The 24,049-nt window shown below is 35.7% G+C and overlaps 1 protein-coding gene across 2 annotated transcripts in view; it reads left to right on the top strand.

The window, feature by feature from the left end:
* The window catches only part of VPS8 (VPS8 subunit of CORVET complex), a 102,466-nt gene that overhangs the window by 54,528 nt on the left and 23,889 nt on the right, over nucleotides 1-24,049 (top strand). For both annotated transcript variants that reach the window (XM_025166438.2, XM_088132022.1), the window contains exons 32-41: nucleotides 3,248-3,332; nucleotides 3,783-3,881; nucleotides 8,446-8,535; nucleotides 11,975-12,021; nucleotides 13,806-13,947; nucleotides 14,913-15,002; nucleotides 16,090-16,132; nucleotides 16,418-16,512; nucleotides 17,410-17,482; nucleotides 18,272-18,354. In XM_025166438.2, the coding sequence (XP_025022206.1) occupies nucleotides 3,248-3,332; nucleotides 3,783-3,881; nucleotides 8,446-8,535; nucleotides 11,975-12,021; nucleotides 13,806-13,947; nucleotides 14,913-15,002; nucleotides 16,090-16,132; nucleotides 16,418-16,512; nucleotides 17,410-17,482; nucleotides 18,272-18,354 (847 nt within the window). The remainder of the gene's footprint in view (nucleotides 1-3,247; nucleotides 3,333-3,782; nucleotides 3,882-8,445; nucleotides 8,536-11,974; nucleotides 12,022-13,805; nucleotides 13,948-14,912; nucleotides 15,003-16,089; nucleotides 16,133-16,417; nucleotides 16,513-17,409; nucleotides 17,483-18,271; nucleotides 18,355-24,049) is intronic.

Raw genomic sequence — 24,049 nt, 5'->3', positions numbered from 1 at the left:
TTAAGATTTGTTTTTATAAATGTTTGATTCTATTATCAGGCTGCTGGGAAATCATAGCAGCATTTATGCTGTAGAGATCAAAATATTTGAACAAGTTTGTCTGATTAACTCCCTGCCCAGGTGCATTTTGACAACAGTAAAAAGCTTCTTTCCAAGTATCCTTTCCATAGGATTTTACTGGTATAAGCTAGCAAGAACTATTTTCTAAATTTGCCTTTATCCATTTAACAATGCTATTTAAAGTCATTTTTAATATTTTTACATGGTACATTTATGGTACTTTGATTGTATTGCATAAATCAACTTATAAATGATATTAATGAATAATGTTTATGTTAAAAATAGCTAACTCTTTACATTTTATGAACCTTTGAATATCCCCAAAATAAATAAAAACTGTAGAATAAAACTGCTCTTAAGCCTGGAATATCTCTTTGTCCTCACTAAAGTGCTAGAATTCCATTGATAATCTGGCCATACATCTCCATTATCACTGAACTTAAAGAGCATTGGTATCTCTCTTATCCATTAAAAAACCCAAATCTCATTGAAGCAATGCTTTTATTATGTCAAACAAACTTGTACAAAATCTCTGCTTTGGAGTTTCAGGCAATTCAAGCTAGGAAAACAAAAGGGAGGAATGATTATTTATAAATCTATTTGTCTTGTATTTATTTTACAAGACTGAGCAGCTTATGTACCTCATTCAGTAGTTAGGTTAAAAATTATACAATAACCATAATAAAGAAAAATAGCAACAACAAAAATCAAAATCCTTAGCAACAGGCATAACACTTAACCAAATAATCATTCCCCTAAAGAAGTGATCCTTTTCATTCTTCATATACCAAAGGCTTGTTGAAATTGCCAAGTTTTAATGGCTTTACAGAAACCAAACCCAAGAACTTTTGGGACAGTCTCATACCTGGGAAGATGCTATATCAGAGACAAGAAGCCGCCACAGTGAAAGTCTGCTTCCGTAGGGACATCATCTTCCAGATGTTCATGAGAGGCAGAATCCACTAGAAGTTGGCCATTCTGAAGATACTAATTACATTATTAGATGGCATTAGGCAGCCTCTAGGAAAGAATGTGCATCTTATCAAGTATTAGATTAAAGTAAAAGCTCTTCCAAAATTTACTGTTAGAAAAAAGCAAGCAAATCCTTCTCCACTGTTTGGAAATACAAATTCCAGCTGTTAAGGTCAACATGCATTTTATTTTGTAGAGAAACATACAGCGATGAGAGAAAGTTTGTGGACCCTTTAAAACTATTTTTAATCCTACAGTACTGTGATATCCAATGTAATCTGACTTTCATCTAAATCCTATATTCTGGTTGAGCAAACAATGCAAAAAATGCAAAAAACAGTGTACTGTGTCATGTCTTTATCAAACATACTGAGCCAACATTGTCTGTCTTTGTTAGAAAATACTCCCAACTATTATGTAGGATTGATGAACAGGTATAGGAAATGTTTGGTTGAAGTCATTGTTGCTGAAAGAATGCCATCAGTTACTAAATCTAAACCCTCACATCCTTTTTCCAATGAACACAGTGCATGTTGGCTTAGTATATTTAATAAAGGCATGATATAGTACACTGTTGTATTTGTGTGTGTGTTTTGACAATAATTTTTTGTCTTTTATCTTTGATGAAGTGCAGATTACATTGTGGATAGCTGTACTGGATCGTGAACAATTCTAAAAGGTTTACAAATTCTCTTTCACCACCTCAGATCACTTGAGGATGGAATAGAGAAAAAGGGATCAAGGAAGAGAATAGGCTGAGTGGCCACATTCAGACATTCATCTGTGATTTCTGAATCTTTGTTTAAAAAGACATGGGGCAATGCTATGGCTAAGTGAGTTCATAAGAGGAGAAGCAAGTGGTCATGGCTTCATAAATTGAGATTTACTGAGTTTTAAAATGTGTTTCCTGCCAAAGCTCTTCAGTGTTAGTGACCAGTCATGTTATAGAGTGCATGTTTTCTAGGCCAGCACTATCAATGAACAGATCTATTGCACCCACATTTCTTTTAGGGAGACATCTCCCAAAAGAGGCTCCCCCATCTCAGTACTGTACTCTTTTTTTAGTTTTAAATTCTTTTACCTTAATAATATGATCAGATGTCTATATTGCTAGTGCCTTAGATTATACATGGATTATCAGAGACTGTGGGTATGCTGTGAAACTCTCTGTTTCCTCTGTGGTGGTGATGATGATAATGACTAGCTGCTTTATAAAGGGACTTCCATTTTAGCAGGGATTTGAGCTGCTAAACTAAAACATTTGTTGCTACTCTTCTTCTCTTTGGATCTGTCTGATTATCAGGTCTGCCTCCTACCCTTTTCTCTTTTTCATAGTTGTGGTATTAGTGTTGCTTTAAATATGCCTGCCTTGAGTGTTGTTAATTTTAAATAAAAAAAACCAGGGTATAAATACTTTACACAGATTCAAATTCTGCATGTAATTAGTGTAATAAAACTCTAGTGCTAGTTGAACTCTCTTTAATTGTCTCTAGTGCTAAATAACCAAGCTCCTTTAGGTCACAAAGACAATTAACTGATATTCCCAGCAGAAAAACAGGCAGGTAGAACACATAGTTAACTTCTAAAAGAACTGGTTAGGGAAAGATAGGAACAGCAGCTCCATATGTAAGGCAGCTTAGATTAGATAAAGGAAACACATGTGACTCCCCCTCCCTTTCTCTCTCATGTTAGATGTCACTTATTTAAAAGGCTTTGTTGTCTCACAAGATACATTTCTGATTTTAAAAAATGACAGGCAATAAAGTTTATCAAGGGTGACATTAGGAATTGCTGACACAGCCCAAGCCAATCTATTTGTTAGTATGTCTAATACTGTTATTTGTGCCTTCAAGTCAGTGTTGACTCCTGGTGACTGCCTGGACAAGTCCCTGCAGTTTTCTTGGCAAGATTTCAGAAGTGGTTTGCCATTGCCTGCTTCCTAGGGCTGAGAGAGAGTGACTGGCCCAAGATCACTCAGCTGGCTTTGTACCTAAGGCAGGACTAGAACTCAGTCTCCCAGTTTCTAGCCTGATGCCTTAACCACTACACCAAACTGGCTCTCCTATACCTAATAAAGAATATATTAAAGTCAATATATAAGATAGGAATAAAGTCAAATATTAAGATAGGAAAAACTGGACATGTTTATAAAGCTGTTCTTTCTTTCAGGATGTTTATATCTAAAAAGCACTTAGCTCTAATTCTTTTATCTCAGCTACCAAATCTGTGAATTTATGTATGAACGGGAACATCGCTATGATAGGATAATTGATTGCTACTTGCATGATCCATTGAGAAAGGTAAGCATGCGATGATAGAAATTACAGAAGAAAATTCAGATGAAATCTATTTCATTTTTCAGCAGTTTTTGTATATGTTTGGGGGTGACCATTCAAAATTACAATGGTGCTGAACGAGTGGTGGTTACAACCAGTCCTCGAAGCTCCAGCACCCCTGTGGTTACGTGATCACAATCTGGGCGCTTGGCAACCAGTTTGCACTTATCAGTTGCAGCATCCCATGGTCATTTGATTTTGAAGAATAGATTTTTTTTGTAGAAAAAGGCTAAAATATACATTAAATATACATTTATATTTATGTATAAAATGTATAAATGTATAAGTAATATACATTTTCAGTGCCTGTTGTTTTATTATAGAGTTTCAACACATAATATATGAGGATCAATCTTTTAATTTGAAATAATGTTTCTGTGATTATTTTTAACCTGTCCCATATATTTCTTAAAGGAAGAAGTTTTCTCCTATATCCACAATATTCTCTCCATTCCTGGGTATAGCACAGAAGAAAAGCAGTCTGTGTGGCAGAAAACTATGAAACATATTGAGGTATGACTTAAATAAGGTGAATATACACCTTAAGTTCTATATACAGTAATGTAGCTGGAGTATCCTAATAGATTAATATAAGTGAAAAACAACAAACAGAACAGTCCATATTTCTAATATTTAAATTAATTTTGTATCTAAATGGAATGAATCTGATTAAGAATAATTAGTTTTGAGGATAGAAAATTTGATGCATTAATTAGGCACTGGCAGATAGTAAATTAGAAATTGACAATGAGTTAGGCACTTCGGTTCTTATGTTATATTAGGTTCTTATGCTCGGTTCATATTATGTTATGTTGGATAAACTGTTACACTTGGTTTCAATTTATCAGTGTACAGGTAGTCCTTGGTTAACAACCATTCATTCAGTGACCATTCGAAGTTACAATGGTGCTGAACGAGTGATGGTTACAACCAGTCCTCGAAGCTCCAGCACCCCTGTGGTTACGTGATCACAATCGGGGTGCTTGGCAACCAGTTTGCACTTATCAGTTGCAGCATCCCATGGTCATGTGATCATGATTTGTGACATTTGCTGCTGGCTTCCTGCAAGCAAAGTCAATAGGAAAGCCGGCAGGGAAGGTTGCAAGTTGCTCGGGTAAGTCTCCCCATCGGGCAGCTCTCTCCCAGCCCCTCTGCACTCATGCCATGCCTCACTGGCCACCCACATACCCTTCTGTACCCTCCTCAAGCCTCGCTGTGCTTGCACCACACCTCCCCAACCACTCACTCACCCTCCCAGCCGCTTGTGCACCCTCCCCACGTGTCACTGCACTTGCGCCATGCCTCCCTCACCATTCAGGCACCCTCAGCAGCAGCCACCCCAAGCCCCACCATGCTAGCGGCCTGCCTCCCTGCCACTCACGGATCCTGTCCCATTTGGCAGCAGCCACCCGAAGACCTACCGTGCTCACGCTGCGCCTCCCTGCCACTCGTGCACCTTCATACACCCGCCCCAAATGTAATGGTATGTGGGAATGACCTTGGGAGACTGGGCCCAGAGATGCCTCAGGATGGTCACATAAGAGACAGCATAGTCCGTAGCTGGATAAGGGGTGGGGCAAGAGGTCAGAAGACATCCTCCCTAATTTCTCAGGGTGTAAAGGAGACAGGGGAAGAATTGTATTTTCAGATTTGCAAGATTCTGTTAATGTAGCCTCACAGCAAAGTAGAATTAACTCATCTGGTCATGTTTTCTGTGTGGTCCACCTGGTAAGGCTAACATCAAGCCTTACTGTGCTTGCACCTCACCTAACCTGCCACTTGTGCACCCTCCCCAAGCTTCACTGTATTCATGCTGCGCCTCCCCCACCACTTGCACACCCGTGTGCACCCACCTGGCAGCAGCCACCCCAAGACCAGCCATGCTCACACTCCGCCTCCCCCGCCACTCACGCACCCTTCCCCACTTGGCAGCAGTCATCCCAAGTCCTGTCACACTTGCGCCATGCCTCCCCAGCCATCCACTCACCCCCTCGCTCCCTTTCCCATCCAGCAGCAGCCACTTGCCTGCCTGCCGGCCTGCTTGCAACTTCTTGCTGGCTTCCCCACTGACTTTGGTTGTTGGAAGCTGACAGAAAGTTGCGAGGAGGTGCTTGCTTAACGACCCATGATCCTTGCATAATGAACGCAATGGCTACTGCAGAGATTGCCGTCACTAAGCAATATGGGCACGTGACATCGCACTTTACGACCACATTGCTTAGTTACAGAAATTCCAGTTCCAATTGCCATCATAACTCGAGGACTACCTCAAGGTCTATAAGAAGCATAATTTTCCATTTCCCTGGTGGGATGTTTTCTAAAGGACAAAGCCTTTCATACATTGAAGAGACCATGCTGGACAAGGAAGGAGGATGACTTCAGAGTGTTTTTTCACACTGAAAGACCCACAAGTCTGGGACAACATTGCAGCCCTGCTATGTTATACCATATATGACTCCTGGCTTAGTCAGGATGGATGTCTCTGAAGGGTCGTGCTGCAAAATGACCAAAAAATAAAACCTAAAGTTAGTGTGTATAAACATAAGCATGATAAGGAGTGATACAATTGTACTTCAAACTTTAGTATGACTTGTTCCAATTTGGGAGTTATAACAGGAGCAAAATCTAATAAAGAGTCTCAGTTCACTATGACTCCTGCTGAGTACAGCCAGAGGAAAGCATTAGCAGTAAATAGGATGTATGAATGTGAATGTGGGAGGGAAGAAAAATATCAGTTCCTTTTTAGCCTCTAGGACTGTTCTGAAAAGATGAAAACAGCCATGAGTTTTCTTTGTTTGCCTAATTATTATGCATGTAATCATTCTTATGTTAGGTGAATATGGAAACATGAGCTGCTAGTTAACCTGTTAAATGTATAATAAAATAGATAGAATGTATATATGCAGATTGTAGACACATCCTTAAAAACTGGATCTGTAAACTAGTAAATTATTAAAATGTTCATTCTTGACAATGGTTTCCAATCTAAATATACTTCATGTTCAGTACTGTACAAAAGTTTTAGGCAGGTGTGAAAAAATGCTGTAAAGTAAGAATGCTTCCAAAAATATAATTGTAATTGTTTATGTTTATCAATTTACAAAATGCAAAGTGAGCAAACAGAAGAGAAATCTGAATCAAATCAATATTTGGTGTGACTACCCTTTGACTTCAAACCAGCATCAATTCTTACACTTGCACACTTTGTACACTTGCACAAAGTCAGGGATCTTGTAGGATTAGAGTCAAGTGTATGATTAACCAATTATACCAAGCAGGTGCTAATGATCATCAACTTCATATGTAGGTTGAAACACAGTCATTAACTGAAACGGCAACATCTGTGTAGGAGGCTTAAAACTGGGGGAGGAACAGCCAAACTCTGCTACTAAGGTGAGGTTGTAGAAGAGCGTTTCATGTCACAGGTCATACACCATGGCAAGACTGAGCACAGCAACAAGACACAAGGTAGTTAGACTGCATCAGCAAGGTCTCTCCCAGGGAAAAATTTCAAAGCAGACTGGGGTTTCAGGATGTGCTGTTCAAGCTCTTTTGAAGAAGCACAAAGAAACGGGCAACGTTGAGGACTGTAGACGCAGTGGTCAGCCAAGGAAACAATGCAGCAGATGGAAGACACATCATGCTTACTTTCCTTCGACATCGGAAGATGTCCAGCAGTGCCATCAGCACAGAACTGGCAAAAAACAGTGGGACCCAGGTACACGCATCTACTGTCCGGAGAAGTCTGGCCAGAAGTGGTCTTCATGAAAGAATTGCGGCCAAAAAGCCATACCTCCGACATGGAAACAAGGCTAAGCAACTCACCTATGCACGAAAACATAGGAACTGGGGTACAGAAAAATGGCAGCAGGTGCTCTGGAATGATAAGTCCAAATTTGAAATATCTGGCTGTAGCAGGAGGCAGTTTGTTCACTGAAGGGCTGGAGGGCGGTACAATAATGAGTGTCTGCAGGCAACAGTGAAGCATGGTGGAGGTTCCTTGCAAGTTTGGGGCTGCATTTCTGCAAATGGAGTTGGAGATTTGGTAAGGATCAATGGTGTCCTCAATGCTGAGAAATACAGGCAGATACTTATCCATCATGCCATACCATCCGGGAGGTGTGTGGTTGGCCCCAAATTTATTCTGCAGCAGGACAACGACCCCAAACATATAGCCAATGTCATTAAGAACTATCTTCAGCATAAAGAAGAACAAGGAGTCCTAGAAGTGATGGTTTTGCCCCCACAGAGCCCTGATCTCAACAACATCGAGTCTGTCTGGGATTACATTAAGTGACAGGAGGATTTGAGGCAGCCTACATCCACAGGAGATCTGTGGTTAGTTCTCCAAGATGTTTGGAACAACCTACCTGCCGAGTTCCTTCAAAAACTGTGTGCAAGTGTACCTAGAAGAATTGATGTTGTTTTGAAGGCAAAGGGTAGTCACACCAAATATTGATTTGATTTGGGTTTTTCTTCTGTTCGCTCATTTTGCATTTTGTAAATTGATAAACAATTACAATATATTTTTTTGAAAGCATTCTTACTTTACAGCATTTTTTCACACCTAAAACTTTTGCACAGTACTGTATATCAAAATCACAATATTTCTAAAAGAATTTTTCTATGGAAATATGCATAAAATAACAACACTAACCAATTATACATCCAGCGCTTTTATCTTAATTGGATTATAGTCTTTCATTGAAATTTAATATAAAAATGTGTATGAAAACTGGTTAATACCACTGTGGTAAATGCCATGTGTTCTGAAAATACTTTCCTACTGAATACTTATTTAGTATAAAGTGAGAAGAAACTGCTTGAATGTACACAGAAGGCAATGAGAATCTTGGAAATTCAGACTAGAGAATTTGGTATTCTCAGACAATCTTTATTCTTCAGTGAAGGAAAAACAAAATCACAGAGATATTTATCTCTATCCCCTCACCTTACTGATTTAAAAAAGGAAACATTTGAAATAGAATTCAAAATAAATTCTGCAATATCAGAAATTGAATATGTTGAACTTGTATATGCTTAACCCTGCATTCACGATCTTTTTTCTTTTGCTTAGGAGCTGATATCAGTGAGTCCTTTTAAAGCAGCAGATCTTATTTCTATTCACTTCAGTGACCAGATTGAACAAATAATTCAGAACCTACAGGTAAAATGTTATTAAGCAATTAAACTGATGTGTTCTGTTTCACCACAGAGTTTAATTTTACACTTTCCTAAACTTAGAGAGGCATACAAATATTTATAATAAATTAAACAATCTTTCAGAGGAACTTTTTCTAAACTAAAAAACGGGGAGATATGTGTCCAGGTAGTCAGCAAACAGTTTTCTCAAACACTTGATAGAGATGCCCCATGATGAAAGTATGCTTGAAATAAGGCATACAAGGCCTTAAATTCCATCTGCTGCTGCACTTTCCACCTTGACGATGATACTCTTTCACTGGAAATCTCCAAGTGAGATAGTGCTGCCAGCTTTTTAAAATGAAAGCTTAAGGCAACTGTACATCCTAGATTCTGATCCCAGACACCTTTGATACCTATAGGCTAGAAATAATTATAAATTTAACTGTTCTCCTTTTTTTAAATCGACATAACTACATCTGAGTAGATCAATATAAGATCCCATAGAACCCAATGAGCTTTGCTTATCAAAATCCAAGATATTCAAAAGAAACGTTCACTTAACTGCCACATGCTTATATGAATGGGATTAGATCTCATTGAACTCAACTAGATCATTCTTCCAAGCCATTTTGCAACTGTGATTTAAAAGTGGAAAGTCAACTGATTCAAAGTACATTTCCCTCTTTATTGTCATGTATACATAAGACATAAATGTAATAACTGATATGCCATTATTACCTTGGCATGGAAAGACTGGTACATTAGGAAGAAGTGGGCTTTTTAGTGGAAAAGTGTAATTTTGGTATAGAATAATATCTCTGTCCCTTATCACAATACCTCTTATAAAGTTCTAATGCTGCGGTTTTCTTCTCCTCCCCACTTCTCTTGTAGTGAAAAAGTTGTTACTTTCTTTGTAGTGTTTTTGAGTGTGTGTTTTACTAGGATATATTTTCAAAATTCAGACCCAAGGCTGCAATTTTATACATATTTACTTGGGACTAATGCCTCTGAAAATAAGCTAACCCTACTTCTCAGTAACCATATATAGGCTTGCCCTATATGCTTCTATTCTGCACTCACAGACTTCAAAAACTGTATTTCATTACAAGTGGCGATGTAGTAAAGTCAAGTAACCTCAGCAACTACTTAACACAAACACACACACACACAGATCTGGACAGAATATGTACTTGGACTTTGCCCCTCGTAAGACCTTTCTTGAAGAGACCTTCCCTTGACCTGGGCCATTCTCAAATATTCCATTTCTGGGAAGGAAGATTGAAAAGTTGGTAGCCTCACAGCTCCAGATGTACTTGAATGCTGTTGATTATCTTGATCCATTTGAATTGGATTTTTTACTGCTATGTCAATTTTTGACTGTTGACTGCCAATTTTTGACTGTTATGACAATACTTTGATCACCTTGTTGGTTGATATATGCTGGAAACTAAATGTGCGGTTATGGTTCTGCTAGTTCTCCTCCTTTCTCTGTACCATGATACCATGATCTGCAAAAGTATATTTTCAAGATGTTTCCACTGTCAGAAGCTCATCTTCGTTGTCAGCAGGAAAGAGCCATCTCTTGTATTGTTCCCAGATTATAGAACACATTCACACAGGAGTTGCTTTTGGCTCCTGCTCTTAGCATTTAGAAAACCTGTAACTTTTCTGCCAGACTTTTAATGGCTAATTCATTTTAACATTTTTAAAAAAATATTAATTTAATTTTTTAGCATTATATTCTGTTTTTAAAAATTAGTTAGCTGACCTAGTGCCTAGAAAAATGAGGCTTAATGTAAGTAAAATAAGATAGGGAAGAAATTAGTCTTTTGAAGCAACAATCTAATACAAATTTACATGGAAGCAAATCCTACTCAACTATATGAACTAAATAGATTATATAGCAGATTAAATAGATCTGCTCTGCATATCCCAACTAGTCTCACATCCCTCTCTCTCTCTCTCTCTCTCTCTCTCTCTCTCTGCATTCTAAAGAAAGGCAAGAAGTCCTTTTATCGGCTAGCTGATAAGATTTTTTTTCTGTTTCTGTATTAATCATAACATCAGCTCCTTCCATCCCACTTATATAGCAGTTCATAAGATGAGCCCAGATGTAGTACATATTGCTAAAAACTATAGCAGCCTGAAATGCCTTTAAGAGAACTATGTTTGAAGCTAACTTCAAGTTATGTTTATGTCTTGTGTATCGATCTTTTTACCTCCCTTGGAACTTATTAAAAGTCCCTTCCTGTTTTTTTTTCAACTTTATATTTCTTTGGGATTTTTTTTTTTAATTTGCAGCAGGACAAGCCTGGAGGCTTCCCAGAACTTTTAATGGCATAAAATATGCATTTAAAAATAAAATTAAAGGTACATTTTTGGCATATAACAATATGTGTCATAGGCTGTTGACAACTTTTCTGTAAAATGGGAAAATTGGAACAACATTACTGGTCAAACTCTAAAGGAAGATGGATTCTACCAGTAACATACCACTTTCTAAAGAAATGAATGCAAATCTCCCCAAATTTTGGATTATATATTCCACACATTGCAGAATATAATTAATAGTGTATCCTCAGTGTGGTGACATCGAATGAAGCCTGATTCCGTAAATCATAATCATAGTGCCAGTTAAAGAGATTGAGGAGATTTATATATTTGTTTGTTTGTTTATTAAATGTGTATGCTGCCCATCTCCCCCAGAGGCTGACTCTAGGAACAAACCTAATTTTGCAGAATTGTCAGTATCTACGTACATGCTGCTTTTTAAAAAACATTCATTCTCAGCAACAAGATTTTGTATTCATCTTGCAGGAAGATATTTAAAAGAAGTCTGCCCTTGATTTATTAAAAATATTTTTTTTTAATGGATTGATAGATGGCAGCTTATTGGTATTCCTCCAGCAAGAAGATTGGCAGTAGCAATCAAGTTGCATTAAAATGATCTGTTTTCTTCTGATACATTATGTAATCTTTAGGGAAGATTAAACACATTGTAGAGGATGCACAGAGTGAGAGGTTGAACATCGGTCAAGAACATATTCTAGAATATGAATCTCCAGAATCCCCAGTAGTATTCAGGTGTTTGGTGGCAGATATAGCTGTAATAGGAAGTTTGAGTTACACTGCCATATACTTGAATACCTGCTGTTTGTACCAATGTAAAGTAGCTTGAGGATGTTAGATAATGTAATGTGCTTATAGAAGCAGTTGTTTTTGTAGAAATAAATTTTATTTAGCCAGTTACACAGAAATACTCAATGGATTTAATGCTTTGGAACATTCGATTCTATAACTCCTGAATATATTGGCATTCATATTCATAATAGATCTAGTATACTAAATTTATAGGGAAGTCATATGTAGAGTGAATGACTAATCTTATATCTGCTAAAATATTAAGTTAAATCTTAAATGAAGTGCTGTATTCACTTTGCTCTCCCACCCTTGCTTGTCAGGATGAGCATTTGCTTTTCCAATTTTTGAAGAGTCTTCTTGATCCAAGGTATGTATACATTTTAATTCTTGAAATCTCGATATTTGTATTAGTATTTGGCTGCAACTTATATATTTGCCTTTTAAAAATTAGGGAATTCCTCTTGTGAAGGAACAAATTTGTGGCTTGGAATGGGATTTCATCAAGTAGATTGGACTTTTGTGGTATCTGATAATTATTTTCATTAATATTACGTCTACAAGGAATCTTTAACAGATCTGCCATCTATTTTTTCTGGTTCCTGAACCCACTTTTATAGTGAAATCCTAGACTTTCCTTATGAACCTCAATAGTGGCAAATGCTTCCATACTGCTGCAGTGGAGTATTGAAGCAATTTTATTTATTTATTTTTTAATAAGGTAGGTATAAACATTGCATTATACAGCCCACTAGGAGAGAAGAATCAATCAAACATTACTTTCTTCAAATATAGTCTGCTAGAAATGGCTGTTGTATAAGAACAACACAACTATGGCAGAGTTGGTTTGTAAATATCTCACTTTGCAGAGGAACCTGATTTTATCATGATCTTTTATTGTACTAGGCACTATAAAAACCTGATAGCTAATGGAAAGCATTTCATAAAGCCATTTGTAGTTGTTTCTGTGTCATATGTACTCTTGACTCTCACTTTTGTATACACTTTGTTACAGGGATCCTCTTACAGAGATTGTATTTGAAATAAAGTAATGCATTAATGGTACAACTGCTTATTTGGTCATGGACAAAAGTGCTCTTGGTTCTCCTTATATACTAAGGCAATCCTATAGACCCACATTTCTTCCTTGCCCATTTCAACCAGCCTTGTGTCTACTTTAAAACAAATCTCCAGTTAAATGAAATTTTGCAAACTAATCCCCTTGTAGTTCCATTCCTTTCAATGTAGCTACACCACAAGAAGTTGTTTTTGTTTTGTTTTTTGGCAGAATATGCTGTCATTAAGTTCTCTGCTACAAAGACCACAGGCTATTAGAATGAAATCTCAGTTTTAATAAAGTAACATTTGGAATGAGAGAACATGCTGAGGTGAAGGCAGATTTTTGCTTGGAGATATCTTCTGTTCTAATCATTGTTAAGTTTCTCTCAAACAATAGCAAACAGTATGTATCTGACTAGGAATTCTAGGTGTTGTAATTACAATGTATCTGGAAGATGTCAGATTAGGGAAGACTATATTAAGTTAAAAATCAATCTATATTACTTCCTCACTTTGTAGTTTTTTTCATGCAAACATAATTAGCTGTATTTTAACAAATCACAATTTGCTTCCAGTTCCTATTATTTGCCCGCCTTTTCTCTTTTTCACACATTCATTTAACAGTCCAAATGCTTTGGTTTCTCATAGTTTTCGAGAAATCAGTGGAAGCCAGTCATTCTATTTTCTAAACCCGACAGACTATCACCAACCAACCACTCCAAATTCAATTCCATATAGCAAGTCCTCTCCCTTCTTCTTGTGCACCTCTGTGTTTTTATGCATCTCTAAAGAGTGGCCAACCCCTATTTAGCTACCTCCCTGCTGCATTTTGGATGGGTGATGGATGTACTGAAATGAATGACAATAATGCCCATTAAGGACAATGGGAGTTCTCTGTTATCTTTTTCTGATAGGAATACAGGGAACAGAAAAAAATCATAAATAAATCAAAAGTGAATAACAGAGTGAAAGCAGGTTTTCAACAGAATGAAACCAGAAAGTAATATCTTCATTATGTGTTTTTTGCGTATTTCAGGATGGAAGAATCTTTTAGGTAGCCAATCTTAAAAAATGGTTTGCTGTTTGTTATTCCAGGGAAGGTATCAATCAGGACTTGCTTCAACTTTCTCCTTCTGTTACTGAACAGTTTATTGAGTTGTTGTGTCGGTATGATGCTGACCAGGTCTTAGAGACTTTGAAGTTCCTGGAGTCCTATAGGCTGGAAGAGACAGTTCAGGTAATGTTTGTGAATAGGATGAAACTAAAGGAAAAGTCAGTTTTGTAAGAACTGTTGATATTCAAATCAGTTATATTCCTTTACACAGTTAAAGGGGCTGTAATGCCATATCATAGGTCCCATCTCTACCACATCATACAGTTCTCTCAAACCTATTCTGGTGTCTGTGCATTAAGCATGGCTTCTCTAAGCTTTAATGAACTGTGGAAGCTGGAATCCAACATTATCAGGGTTCTAACTCCTATAGTAATCCTGTGTACCAGCCTTTCTGGAAACTAAACTTGTGTGTGATCAGTGTACGTATGTAGATTTGCGAAATTCAGACATCCCTCTCTAATATGTGGATTCTAGCACTGGGCAAAAAGAAACTAAGTAGGAAGTTTCCAAGCCAATGTAACTTGAACATGATCTGACCATATAAGTAGTCAAAAATTCTATACAGGCACTTGTTATATTACCGTAGTTTAGCTTGCTATAGTTTTAGCAAAAGCCTCTTCCATTCAGGATGTGATCCTTTTCTGAACTTTGTTATATTTTTGTGGCAGTCAAATGTTGTTATGCCACAATTCAGGAAACTACAACTGCTGAATCATGAAGATGGGTGTTTGAAATTAGAAGGGGGAAAGTCATTAGAAAATCTTGGAGCCTAGCTACATATTACAGAATTCTGTATAACTTCCTTTCACTTTTTTAAAAAAATGAAACAAAGCAGCAAGGGATCAGGCTGGGACAAGGTAATTAAGCTTTTGTAAACTGTTACTTTTCATCTGAAATTCATTCTCTTAAATTTGATTCCCTTTCTTCTACTACAATGAAAAATATATAGGGTTAATTGTACCAGGATATTTTTAGCTTAGCAAAATGAGAGGCATGCGGTTGTATGCCCAAAGCTGATCTAGAATATCCAAATATTTAGTGTTTTCTGCATATAAATAGATAAAATTAACATTTGGCATTTTATACAGGTCACACAAAAATATCAGCTCCATGAGGCTTCTTCTTACCTGCTCGAAAAGAAAGATGACATTCCTGGTGCCTTCTTAATTATGCTTGAGGTATTAGAGATTGGGAACTTCACTTTGAAATGGGGAGGGGGACTTTTATTTTTGTTAACTAGAAAAAAATTAACCTGAACCAAAAATTGGCACTGGGGATGATCAATGTTGTCTGCATTAAAAATCTAGAACTAATTGGATTAATTCTATTTTTAGAAGGAGCTTTATGATTATTATCTTTATTCATAGAAAATAACATCTGATCATAATTTTAAAATTAAAAATAGACATTTGTGAGCCCTGTTAGATTTATGATATGTGTAGATACGATGATTTGCCACTTTATGTTTGTCACTGCTGTCCTTGTAACTGAGAGCATAGTTCAGTGAGAAAGCACGGAAAGCACAGACTGTGTTGGCACACACGGATGGCATGCATGGTGCCTTATCTGGAGCAAAATTGCTGATTGTGGAACCATCTGCTATCAGGAATATGAGATCCTATTCCCAAGTGGAAGCTTCATGTAACTTCCCCTTAGCCCAGTTTACTTCATATCTGAAATCAAGATGCTGTGTGTTGTCCTATCAGTGTAATGATATTAGGTAAGCTTCACTTACCTAACGTAATATCATGGAGTATAAGGTGATACATGAATAAGGAGCAGCTGTCTTCTGTGGCAGATGTATTTCTGATAACTTGTAGATCTGCCTTTAACTCAGGTTGAGGATTTATATAGTTGTATACATTTTTTAAAATTAAATGCTTTAATCTTTTCACTGTGTGATATCAGTACAGCCAAGATCACTTTGGAGACTGTATATTTTTGACCAACAACATGTATGGCTCTTTGGAATAGATGGATGTGATATCAAGTTAATTGATCCAGTAATGGGAGGAAATTAAGAAAGATCCTGAAATAAAGCTTTTATATCCTTTCTCTGTTCCAGAAAGGACAGAGAAGAATCAATTAATTTAAAAATATTTATGGCACCAATATATTGCCCTGTACAGAGAAATAACAAATTCAACAAAGAAGTTGAAGAAACTGTGGAAGTCTTAGTGAATGAGAGAGGAATAGAATAGGTACTTATAGATACTTTATTAAATGCCTTGTGAACTCAAGAGATACAAAATGTATTTTTCCTAGTGGTTGAAAAGCAAGCTTTCAGCACTGACTTCTGGAGATAAAAGTAAGTTTCAAAACAGATTTTTTTTTTTTAATTTCTCATGAAGCATGTGCATTATGAACAAAAATCAAATAATGTTATACTGAATATTTCTGTTATTCAGTCAGAATCAAGACCAGGCTTTCTAGCCATTTATTAATTTTAATTCTTATTTCCACGGAGCTATTACGTGAGCACACACCCCTCATTTATGTGATTAATACTCTTCCATATGGATTTTAATTGCCTTAATTTAACCGATAGAATGATATCTAATTACTGTTTCCTTCTTAATTCATGTTTCATCAGAACTTTGTTCACTAAAAGATATTGAAGATACCTTAGCAAAAACAATTGCACTTTGCCAGAGGAATTCACACAGATTCAATCAGCAGGAGCGAGAAGTAAGTATTCCCTTATGTTCTGACATTTAAAAAGGGATGCTTTTTGTTTCCCATAAAGCCACTTTTCTGTAACATTAAGGTAGACTTGTAGCTACCATCACACATTTCATCTACATTCCCACTCCCTTCTTATAATGTCAAGTATAATGTTTCCTGTTGTGATAAGTGCAGCCCCAAGTCTTTCTGATCTACTATTGATGGTCATCTGCGTTGTGGATTTGCAAGGTAAGAAACAAAGAATGTGAATTACGGTAATCCCACTCAGCTACCATAGAAGAGAAAGCTGTGTGAGGCCTTTCTTTCCTTTAAATAGCAGCCATATAGCATGTTTTTCTCATTTACTAGAAATACTTTTCTTCTATTATCCTATAAAAAGCTCAGAGAGAGCTAATTTTTATTTTAATAAGAAATATTGAAAAGCTGTTGAGCTCTGCCTCACTACTCTGTATGTTAAATAGCAAAATCATGCCCAGTACACCTTAACACCACTATGCATTGTCCTACTGTGCCTGACTCCAAAAGGCGTGCTGTAAAATGTGAGCAGTGAAGTTGGCCTGGGTAGGGAAATTGCGCTGAGATTGTCTGCCACCACAGTTCCCTGGGTGTGTTGTGAAATGTGAGCTGGGAGGCAGGGGAATGGTGGTCGCAGCAGGCAGTCTCTAAAACAGGAGCAGTGCATTGGAAGGTACGTTGTATCTACCTCTTAGGTGAGGGAGAAAGTCTGTTTCCCAAGGGGCAGGTAAGCACTCATGTTCTTTTCAGGTTATAGTGGTGTTGATGCTGCTTTGGAGCAGATACAGGTATTGGCATATCCAGGATCAGAAGCAAGTATACTCTCTGAGAGGCTGATGGAGGTATTTCTTGTGCAATTCTGAGATTCCTTTTTTTTTTTTTTAGGCACTATGGTTTCCACTCCTAGAGGCAATGATGTCACCCCAAAGATCTGCAATGCTATCCCATTACTCTGAATGTAAGTATGTTTATCTTCTTTGTTCCAGCTGTCCAAGACAGAATGACAAACAAAGGAAGCTGTGAATTAGTTTTGTTACTGAGGAATTCACTTGTATGTAATATCAGGCATATATTTGTGTAGAACATCGATGCCTTTCCTTTTCCTCTTCTATGACAAAGTCGTGAATTTGAGCCTGGAATGACTAGATAGAAAGATAATTCTGACAATATTTTTCATCAGTAAAGATTCTGGAGCTATTTTCATTTAGTGTTTAAATGTAGCTGTTGAGTTACTTTGCCCTTTACATTTTTAATTTTAATATTGGGAAATCCATTTGAAAATATCACTGATTTGAAATGCATTTAGCTGTTGCAGGTGTGGGATGGCACTTTAGAACCCCAAAATTAAATACAAATTTAATTTTAGACATTTTTAAAAGTACCCAACATCTCACAAGATCACCATATCTTGCAAAATGTTGGTGTTTTCATATGAGATTGTGTAGGATTTCGTCATTTTCATGTTCAAGTTCCACAAAACCTCAATAGTGAGATTACTGAAAATGTTTGTTTTAAATATTTAAAATTGTTTTTGAGCTGCATTATCCTGTGAAATTGTGCTGTTTGCTGCCAAGAAGATTGCTTACCCCTGGGCTAAGACGCTAAAGAGGTTCTAATTCAATTAACCGCAAAAGAAAAAATTCACCAGCCAAATACACCATTCCTATTAAATGTATTCACCATTGAGGCAAAAGTAACAGACTTGAATAGCATTTCTGTGAGTTTTATTATGATATTTGTTCTTTAGATTTGAAGAACTTGACAATGCAAGTATTGAACAATATGGCAACATTCATTGCTCTGCCATTAATTTTGCAGAGAATCCTACAGGTGAGTTATGGGAAATGATGATAACTCTTTTCATGTGCATCCCTAAGCCACATGTTACGTTGTATTCTCTTTTGCTTGATATGAAGCATGACACTGGTGATAACAAAGATATGTCAGAACGATACCATATACCTGTTTTGCATCTGGTTTAGTGAGGAATGTGGTAGAGGAGATAAATCTCCTTGTTTTCTCCTTGTCTCTTTGTTTTCCTACTGTTATTTGTACAGTAGGAAAACAAAGTTAATCAGACATACTTGTATCAGATTGGAATTTTGAGGGGATTATGTAGACTTTATAGAAATTAATTTCAAAGTTCTCAAAATGAGAATTTTAATATGACTAAATTTTTAAAGGTAAATTGGGACTGAAACTCAGTGTACTTTTAAAGTTACATGTTTTCTTTACCTTTTGGCATATGAGTTTTCAAAGTAGATAACAACAGAGCACATGTTTCCTGTTTCAGTTCCTGATATATCAATTTAAAAGGAATATATATCTGGTGAAGTGAAAGATCTCTGTATGAAAGTTTGAAAAGCCAAAGCTCATCAAAATGTGATATGACTGGGATGGGTAGACATATAATCTGGCCTAGCATAAAGCAGTTTCCTTTATATATAAAACATAAGATTGTCTTGAATAGCATCTGTGTTAGGGCACAGAAAGGATCAAAGAGACTGCTTAATCTCTTCTTTGAAAACTCCAAGCATCTTTTCCAAACAGCTTGTTTTAGTTGCTTTCATAACACTTCCCCACCTGTGAGTTAAAAAAAATTGAGGTGTGTTTTTTATATTTTCCTTTTTATGCTGAACTCAAACACAGAATAAACAGAACATATTTCAGTAAGCTCTGTTTGCCTTTTAGATGTAGTACAAGAATGATTATTTGTCAGTTTTTTATCCAATAAATCCTTCATTTAAATATATTGTGAATAGTCACTTTTGTCAAAAATATGTTGTTTTATTGGTATCAGTGTTCTTGCAGGAGATAAAATTTTAAAAAGCATTTTTTTATTGCCACATTTGTGATTAAATAAATCTACTCCAACAAAAGCCTACTGGCATTCCAGTTTATATTAGCCATATAATTGCCTTGTGGGGTGTTTCAGTTTCCCAGCATGTTATTTATTATGCTAAGTCTCATGACAACTTGGTAGATAATATCTTTGTTAAGTTGCTATTCATTTGATGCTTTGAAGGCATGAAACTGTGAGTCTAATCACAGCTTTATAATCACTCTTTACAGTTGTTTTTCTGCAATGAAATGCATGTTTCCAAAACAGAAGGCATATCTGTTATTCTGTCCTCTAACCCGAGCTTCTAATTCAGTTGATTTTTGGTTATAGTTTTATTTTAAAACCTTATGCAGTTCTTTTTTTCCTGTGTGCATATAACAAAGACCAATTGGCATATAAAAATAACCTTATTAGTTAAGGATGCACAAGTCATAGAAATGCAGTTCAGTTAATTGTCTCCAATTACATTTACAGAATAGAAATCATTGATCTTACTGTTTACATGTTTAATGATAATACCCAGAAAACAGCATATGTCACATTGCTAAAGCATCACTTTCTGTTATTGCTATCAAGTGCTGATGGCAATAATTATTACTGGCACTTATATAATACATTAAATGCATTCAACATATGTACTGGAACACTAGACTATCTAACATGTTTTGAATATTGTTCTGTGGATAAAGGAATGATATATGCTAATTATTTATTTGCATCAGATAAATAGCATTCTAAAAAAACATAAATGTTAAGATATTTTTTATAAGAAAGAGATTTTATAATGTGCATTTTGAAAAAGAGGGTAACCTCATTTTCTTATTGCATTGTGGGAACTATGATTAATAGGAATCATCTGAATGCTGTTTGAACGTTGTGGATGATCTATGTCCGATCTATGATTTTACATTACACTGTTGCTTTACTTAATGTACATAAATACTTATCATGCTGTTCTCTTTCAAGTTAAGCAAAAAGAGTAACAAATTCTTTTGCAGAATATGCAAAAAGAGTAACAAATAATAAGCCAAGGAAATTAAAAGCATTAGATAAGAATAAGAAAGGGAAGCACAGCTAAAACTGGTGGCTGCCATAATTCAATATGCCTCAGCATATTTTCTATTCTTGCCAACCATCCTTGCTTCTACCACATGTATGCTCCACTTCATACATTAGTTTTTGTTCTTGAAATATCTCATCTCTCCCTTTTTCAGAACCTCATACAAAATTTCATCTTACTCTTGATCCATTTTGTGTTCCTTCATTTGTTTGTTTTGCAATTTGCAATTCTAGTGTTATTCATTCTCTCTCCATAATTCAGACCATCTCAGTGTCCTTTCATACTGGTCACTTACTTTGGCATTCAGTCCGCATTCATTCAGTCCAATACAGTACCTTTATTTTGATCTGACCATCACAATGAAAAACATTGAGATTATGGAGTTAACAACTATAACATAACTAATTTGTCTAGAACCTATGAGGGTATGAGACAGTATGAAAAGAGTGATAGAACTGCTATAAAACAAAAAATTGAAAGGCTATAAGTTAGTTAGAATTTCAGTTTAGTTCAGGTGATGAGTAAGATATAATGAATCATTGTGCTATCTAAAAAGCAAAACTAAAATTGAACAGCAATAGCAGCTATAAAACTGAGTAACTGGAGATTTAAGGTAGCAATATAATAATCAGGCATGTGTCAAACCTGATTTCCTTTACCTGGCAGCCAAGCAACTTTTTAAAAAGGGGAAAATCTTATTTGTGCTTGTGAAAAATTGGAACTGGAAATGGCTTCTGCCTTCCACTGTTGCATCTTCACACTCTCTCTTGAATATGTTCATGTACATACATCATTGTAATAAGCAGCTGTACCAGGTTTTCCTTTTATAATTCTGATTTCAGTTCTTCAGTAAGGTTCAAATGATCAGTGGAATATCAGAAATTTGAATTAAATTCATGCCACTTAAAAGAGCCCTTTAGCTGATTTGCTTTCTGTTGGGGATTCATTTCCTACTCTTTCTATAAGCTCTATCCTTTAAATCAAGCTTGATTAATGGTGACTGCATGAGTACCTTCAGTGTTTTCTTGCTAAGAATATGGAAGTAGTTTGCCACTGCCTTTTTCCAAGTTCCTTTTTGATGACCTGGAGAAATTTACAGTCCTGAGGTTTTCTAGTGGTCTCCCCTTTGTAGGGAGGTCTGATTTTGATTAGTTTTTATGTAATCAGCGAGAGTTGGCTAGGGGCTGCTACCCGCTATGGTGTACTATAACAATCATACCCAAACATTTTGCTACTGTGTATTTTTAAGAGAAGCTTAAAATGATCCATAAATGCAAAAGTCTGCAATAGATTTACTAAGCAGCTGCTTCTTTACATTTCTGTCTCCAGTTCTCCTTCTAATAAGTCTGTGTTTTTCTCTGATATACCTCTGTTCAAGAGAGTGTCTCCAAAAAGAATAGCTGGCTGTCTAGCAGATAAAAATAGCTTGTTGTATGTCATGGCTGGCTTTTAGAATGCATTTTGCTGCTACATTTAAAGAGTTTACATGCTAATCTCAATTTTAAAGCTGGGTCTCCCCATCAGTGGAATGTGAAAATAAAGGTAAGATTTGCTACCATTACTTTAACTATTAGAACATATTCCCAAAAAGAAATTCTTTATCAATCAATACGGTAATTGAAGACAAAACTGAAGTAGCAATAAAAATGCTAAAATTGAATAAAGCTCCAGGACTTGACAGTATTTCTGCAATATAATAAAAGATTTTTCAGTAAATTTTACTTAAACCTTAATTCACATAATAAATGAGAATCAGGAATGTAAAGAACTTCCTTCCTCTTTGAAAGAAGCTTTCATATTTTTTATTTACAAAGAAATTCAACCTATTCCAGAGTCACATAGATCTATTTCTTTACTGAATGTAGATTATACCTGCAAAAAGAATAAATGTTTTTTTATCTGAAGTGACACATTGTGACCAGATTGCATTTGTTCTGAAGAGATACATGAGAACGATATCAGATATATTTTGAATGCTATTGTTGAGATAAGTCAGAAAAACAAGAAAGTGACTATGATTTCTCTTGAAAAAGCCTTTGACAGAATGATCTTTCATGTCTGTAATTTTGAAAAAGATCAATTGCAGCCCTAATTTTTTCATGTGGCTACAGAGTATTTACAAAGAAAAAAAGGCCAAGTGCATATTTCTCTGCCACAGCATACTAAAGGAGACAAGACAAGGCTTCTCCTCTTTCCTTTATTTTTATCGGTATTAGAAACATTGGCAATAAAAATATGTCAAGAATGTAATATTTTAAGGAGTTAAATTAGCAATCCAAGAACATAGTTATATGGTGATGATATTGTACTCATAGTTACCAACCAAAGGAGTCTTTAGTGTTGTTAATGGAATATATATAGCAGTTGCAACTTTGTGTCAGGTTTTTGGATTAGTGAAAATAAAACTCAAATGTTGACATGGAATTTAACAGTGGAAGAATTTATTTGACAAAAATAATGAAGATCTATTTAAAAATTCACACATTTGAAAAATTGCCATAGTTAGGAAGAATTGCCACTGTTAAAATAAATATTCTACCAAGGCTTAACTTTCCACTCCAAATGATTCCAATTAATATTGAAAATAAAGTATCAGATGACTAGCATAAACAAGTAACAAATTACATGTGGTCCAACTAAAAACCAGGCATTAAATTCCAAACTCTACAGGATTCAAAAGAACAAGGCAGACTGACTGCTCCAAATTTCAAATTGTATTGCCATGCTAGTTGCTAACATGGGATACAGATTATATCACCCTATGGCTGGCCTCCTCTATGGAAGGAGCAGGACTTCCAGACAACATTCATCTAAACTGCTGCTTGATACAGATAGAAACAATCTTTCACATTTAGTGGCAGTGTTGTAAACCTCCACAGTTCTGCAAAATTATTTATATTGGAATGAATCAAATTTTGAATTTCCTTTTCAACCTGTGATATTCTTACTAAACTTTATTAAGCCATACATTCAGACAGAGTATACTGAATTAGTTTTGTATAGGCTAAGTGCTACAAGGATTCTTAATGCCTCTTATTGGAAAGGATATTTGATCCCCTCTATGGAAAAACGGTTAACTAAGTTGTGGAAATATGCTTTGATGTCTAAAATAACTTTGTATTTTAAAAGTAAATCTGACATACAATTTAATTCAATTTTGGGGACCACTTCTAGTTATAATTTTATATATGCATTTGACCACCACCAATTTTGTACCAGGGATTTATTTATACATGGGTTTCTCTTTACATAAATCTTAATATTTTCAGTTGTACAGGATTTTTATATTAGAGTAGATATCAAGTAGTATGGACTGAATTTATCATAGTTTTCAGTTTCATTTTATAATTTATACTGTGTTGACTACAGTTTCTCATATTTATACACCATGTAAAGTTTAAGCAATTTTCAGATTTTTATCATGATAAAATGTACTCAGTTACTTATAATCAATTAATGCAATATTGAATAACTTTAATTTCTGTGATACTTGTAAATCCCTTTTTTTCCCACTTATAATCTATTCTTTAATCCTTTGAAAAATCTTTTTCCTTTTCTATTCCTACTTTTTTCTTCAAATGTTCAATACAACTGTACTGTTTTAAAGAGAACATATTCCAAAA

Source organism: Python bivittatus, unplaced genomic scaffold (genome assembly GCF_059951505.1).
Source record: "Python bivittatus isolate LINGU-HERP-01145 unplaced genomic scaffold, Pbiv_v1 ctg000980_np1212, whole genome shotgun sequence".
NCBI classification, from domain to species: domain Eukaryota; kingdom Metazoa; phylum Chordata; class Lepidosauria; order Squamata; family Pythonidae; genus Python; species Python bivittatus.
Note: the sequence above shows the minus strand (reverse complement) of the source record. Positions and strands in the feature narration are given on the sequence as shown.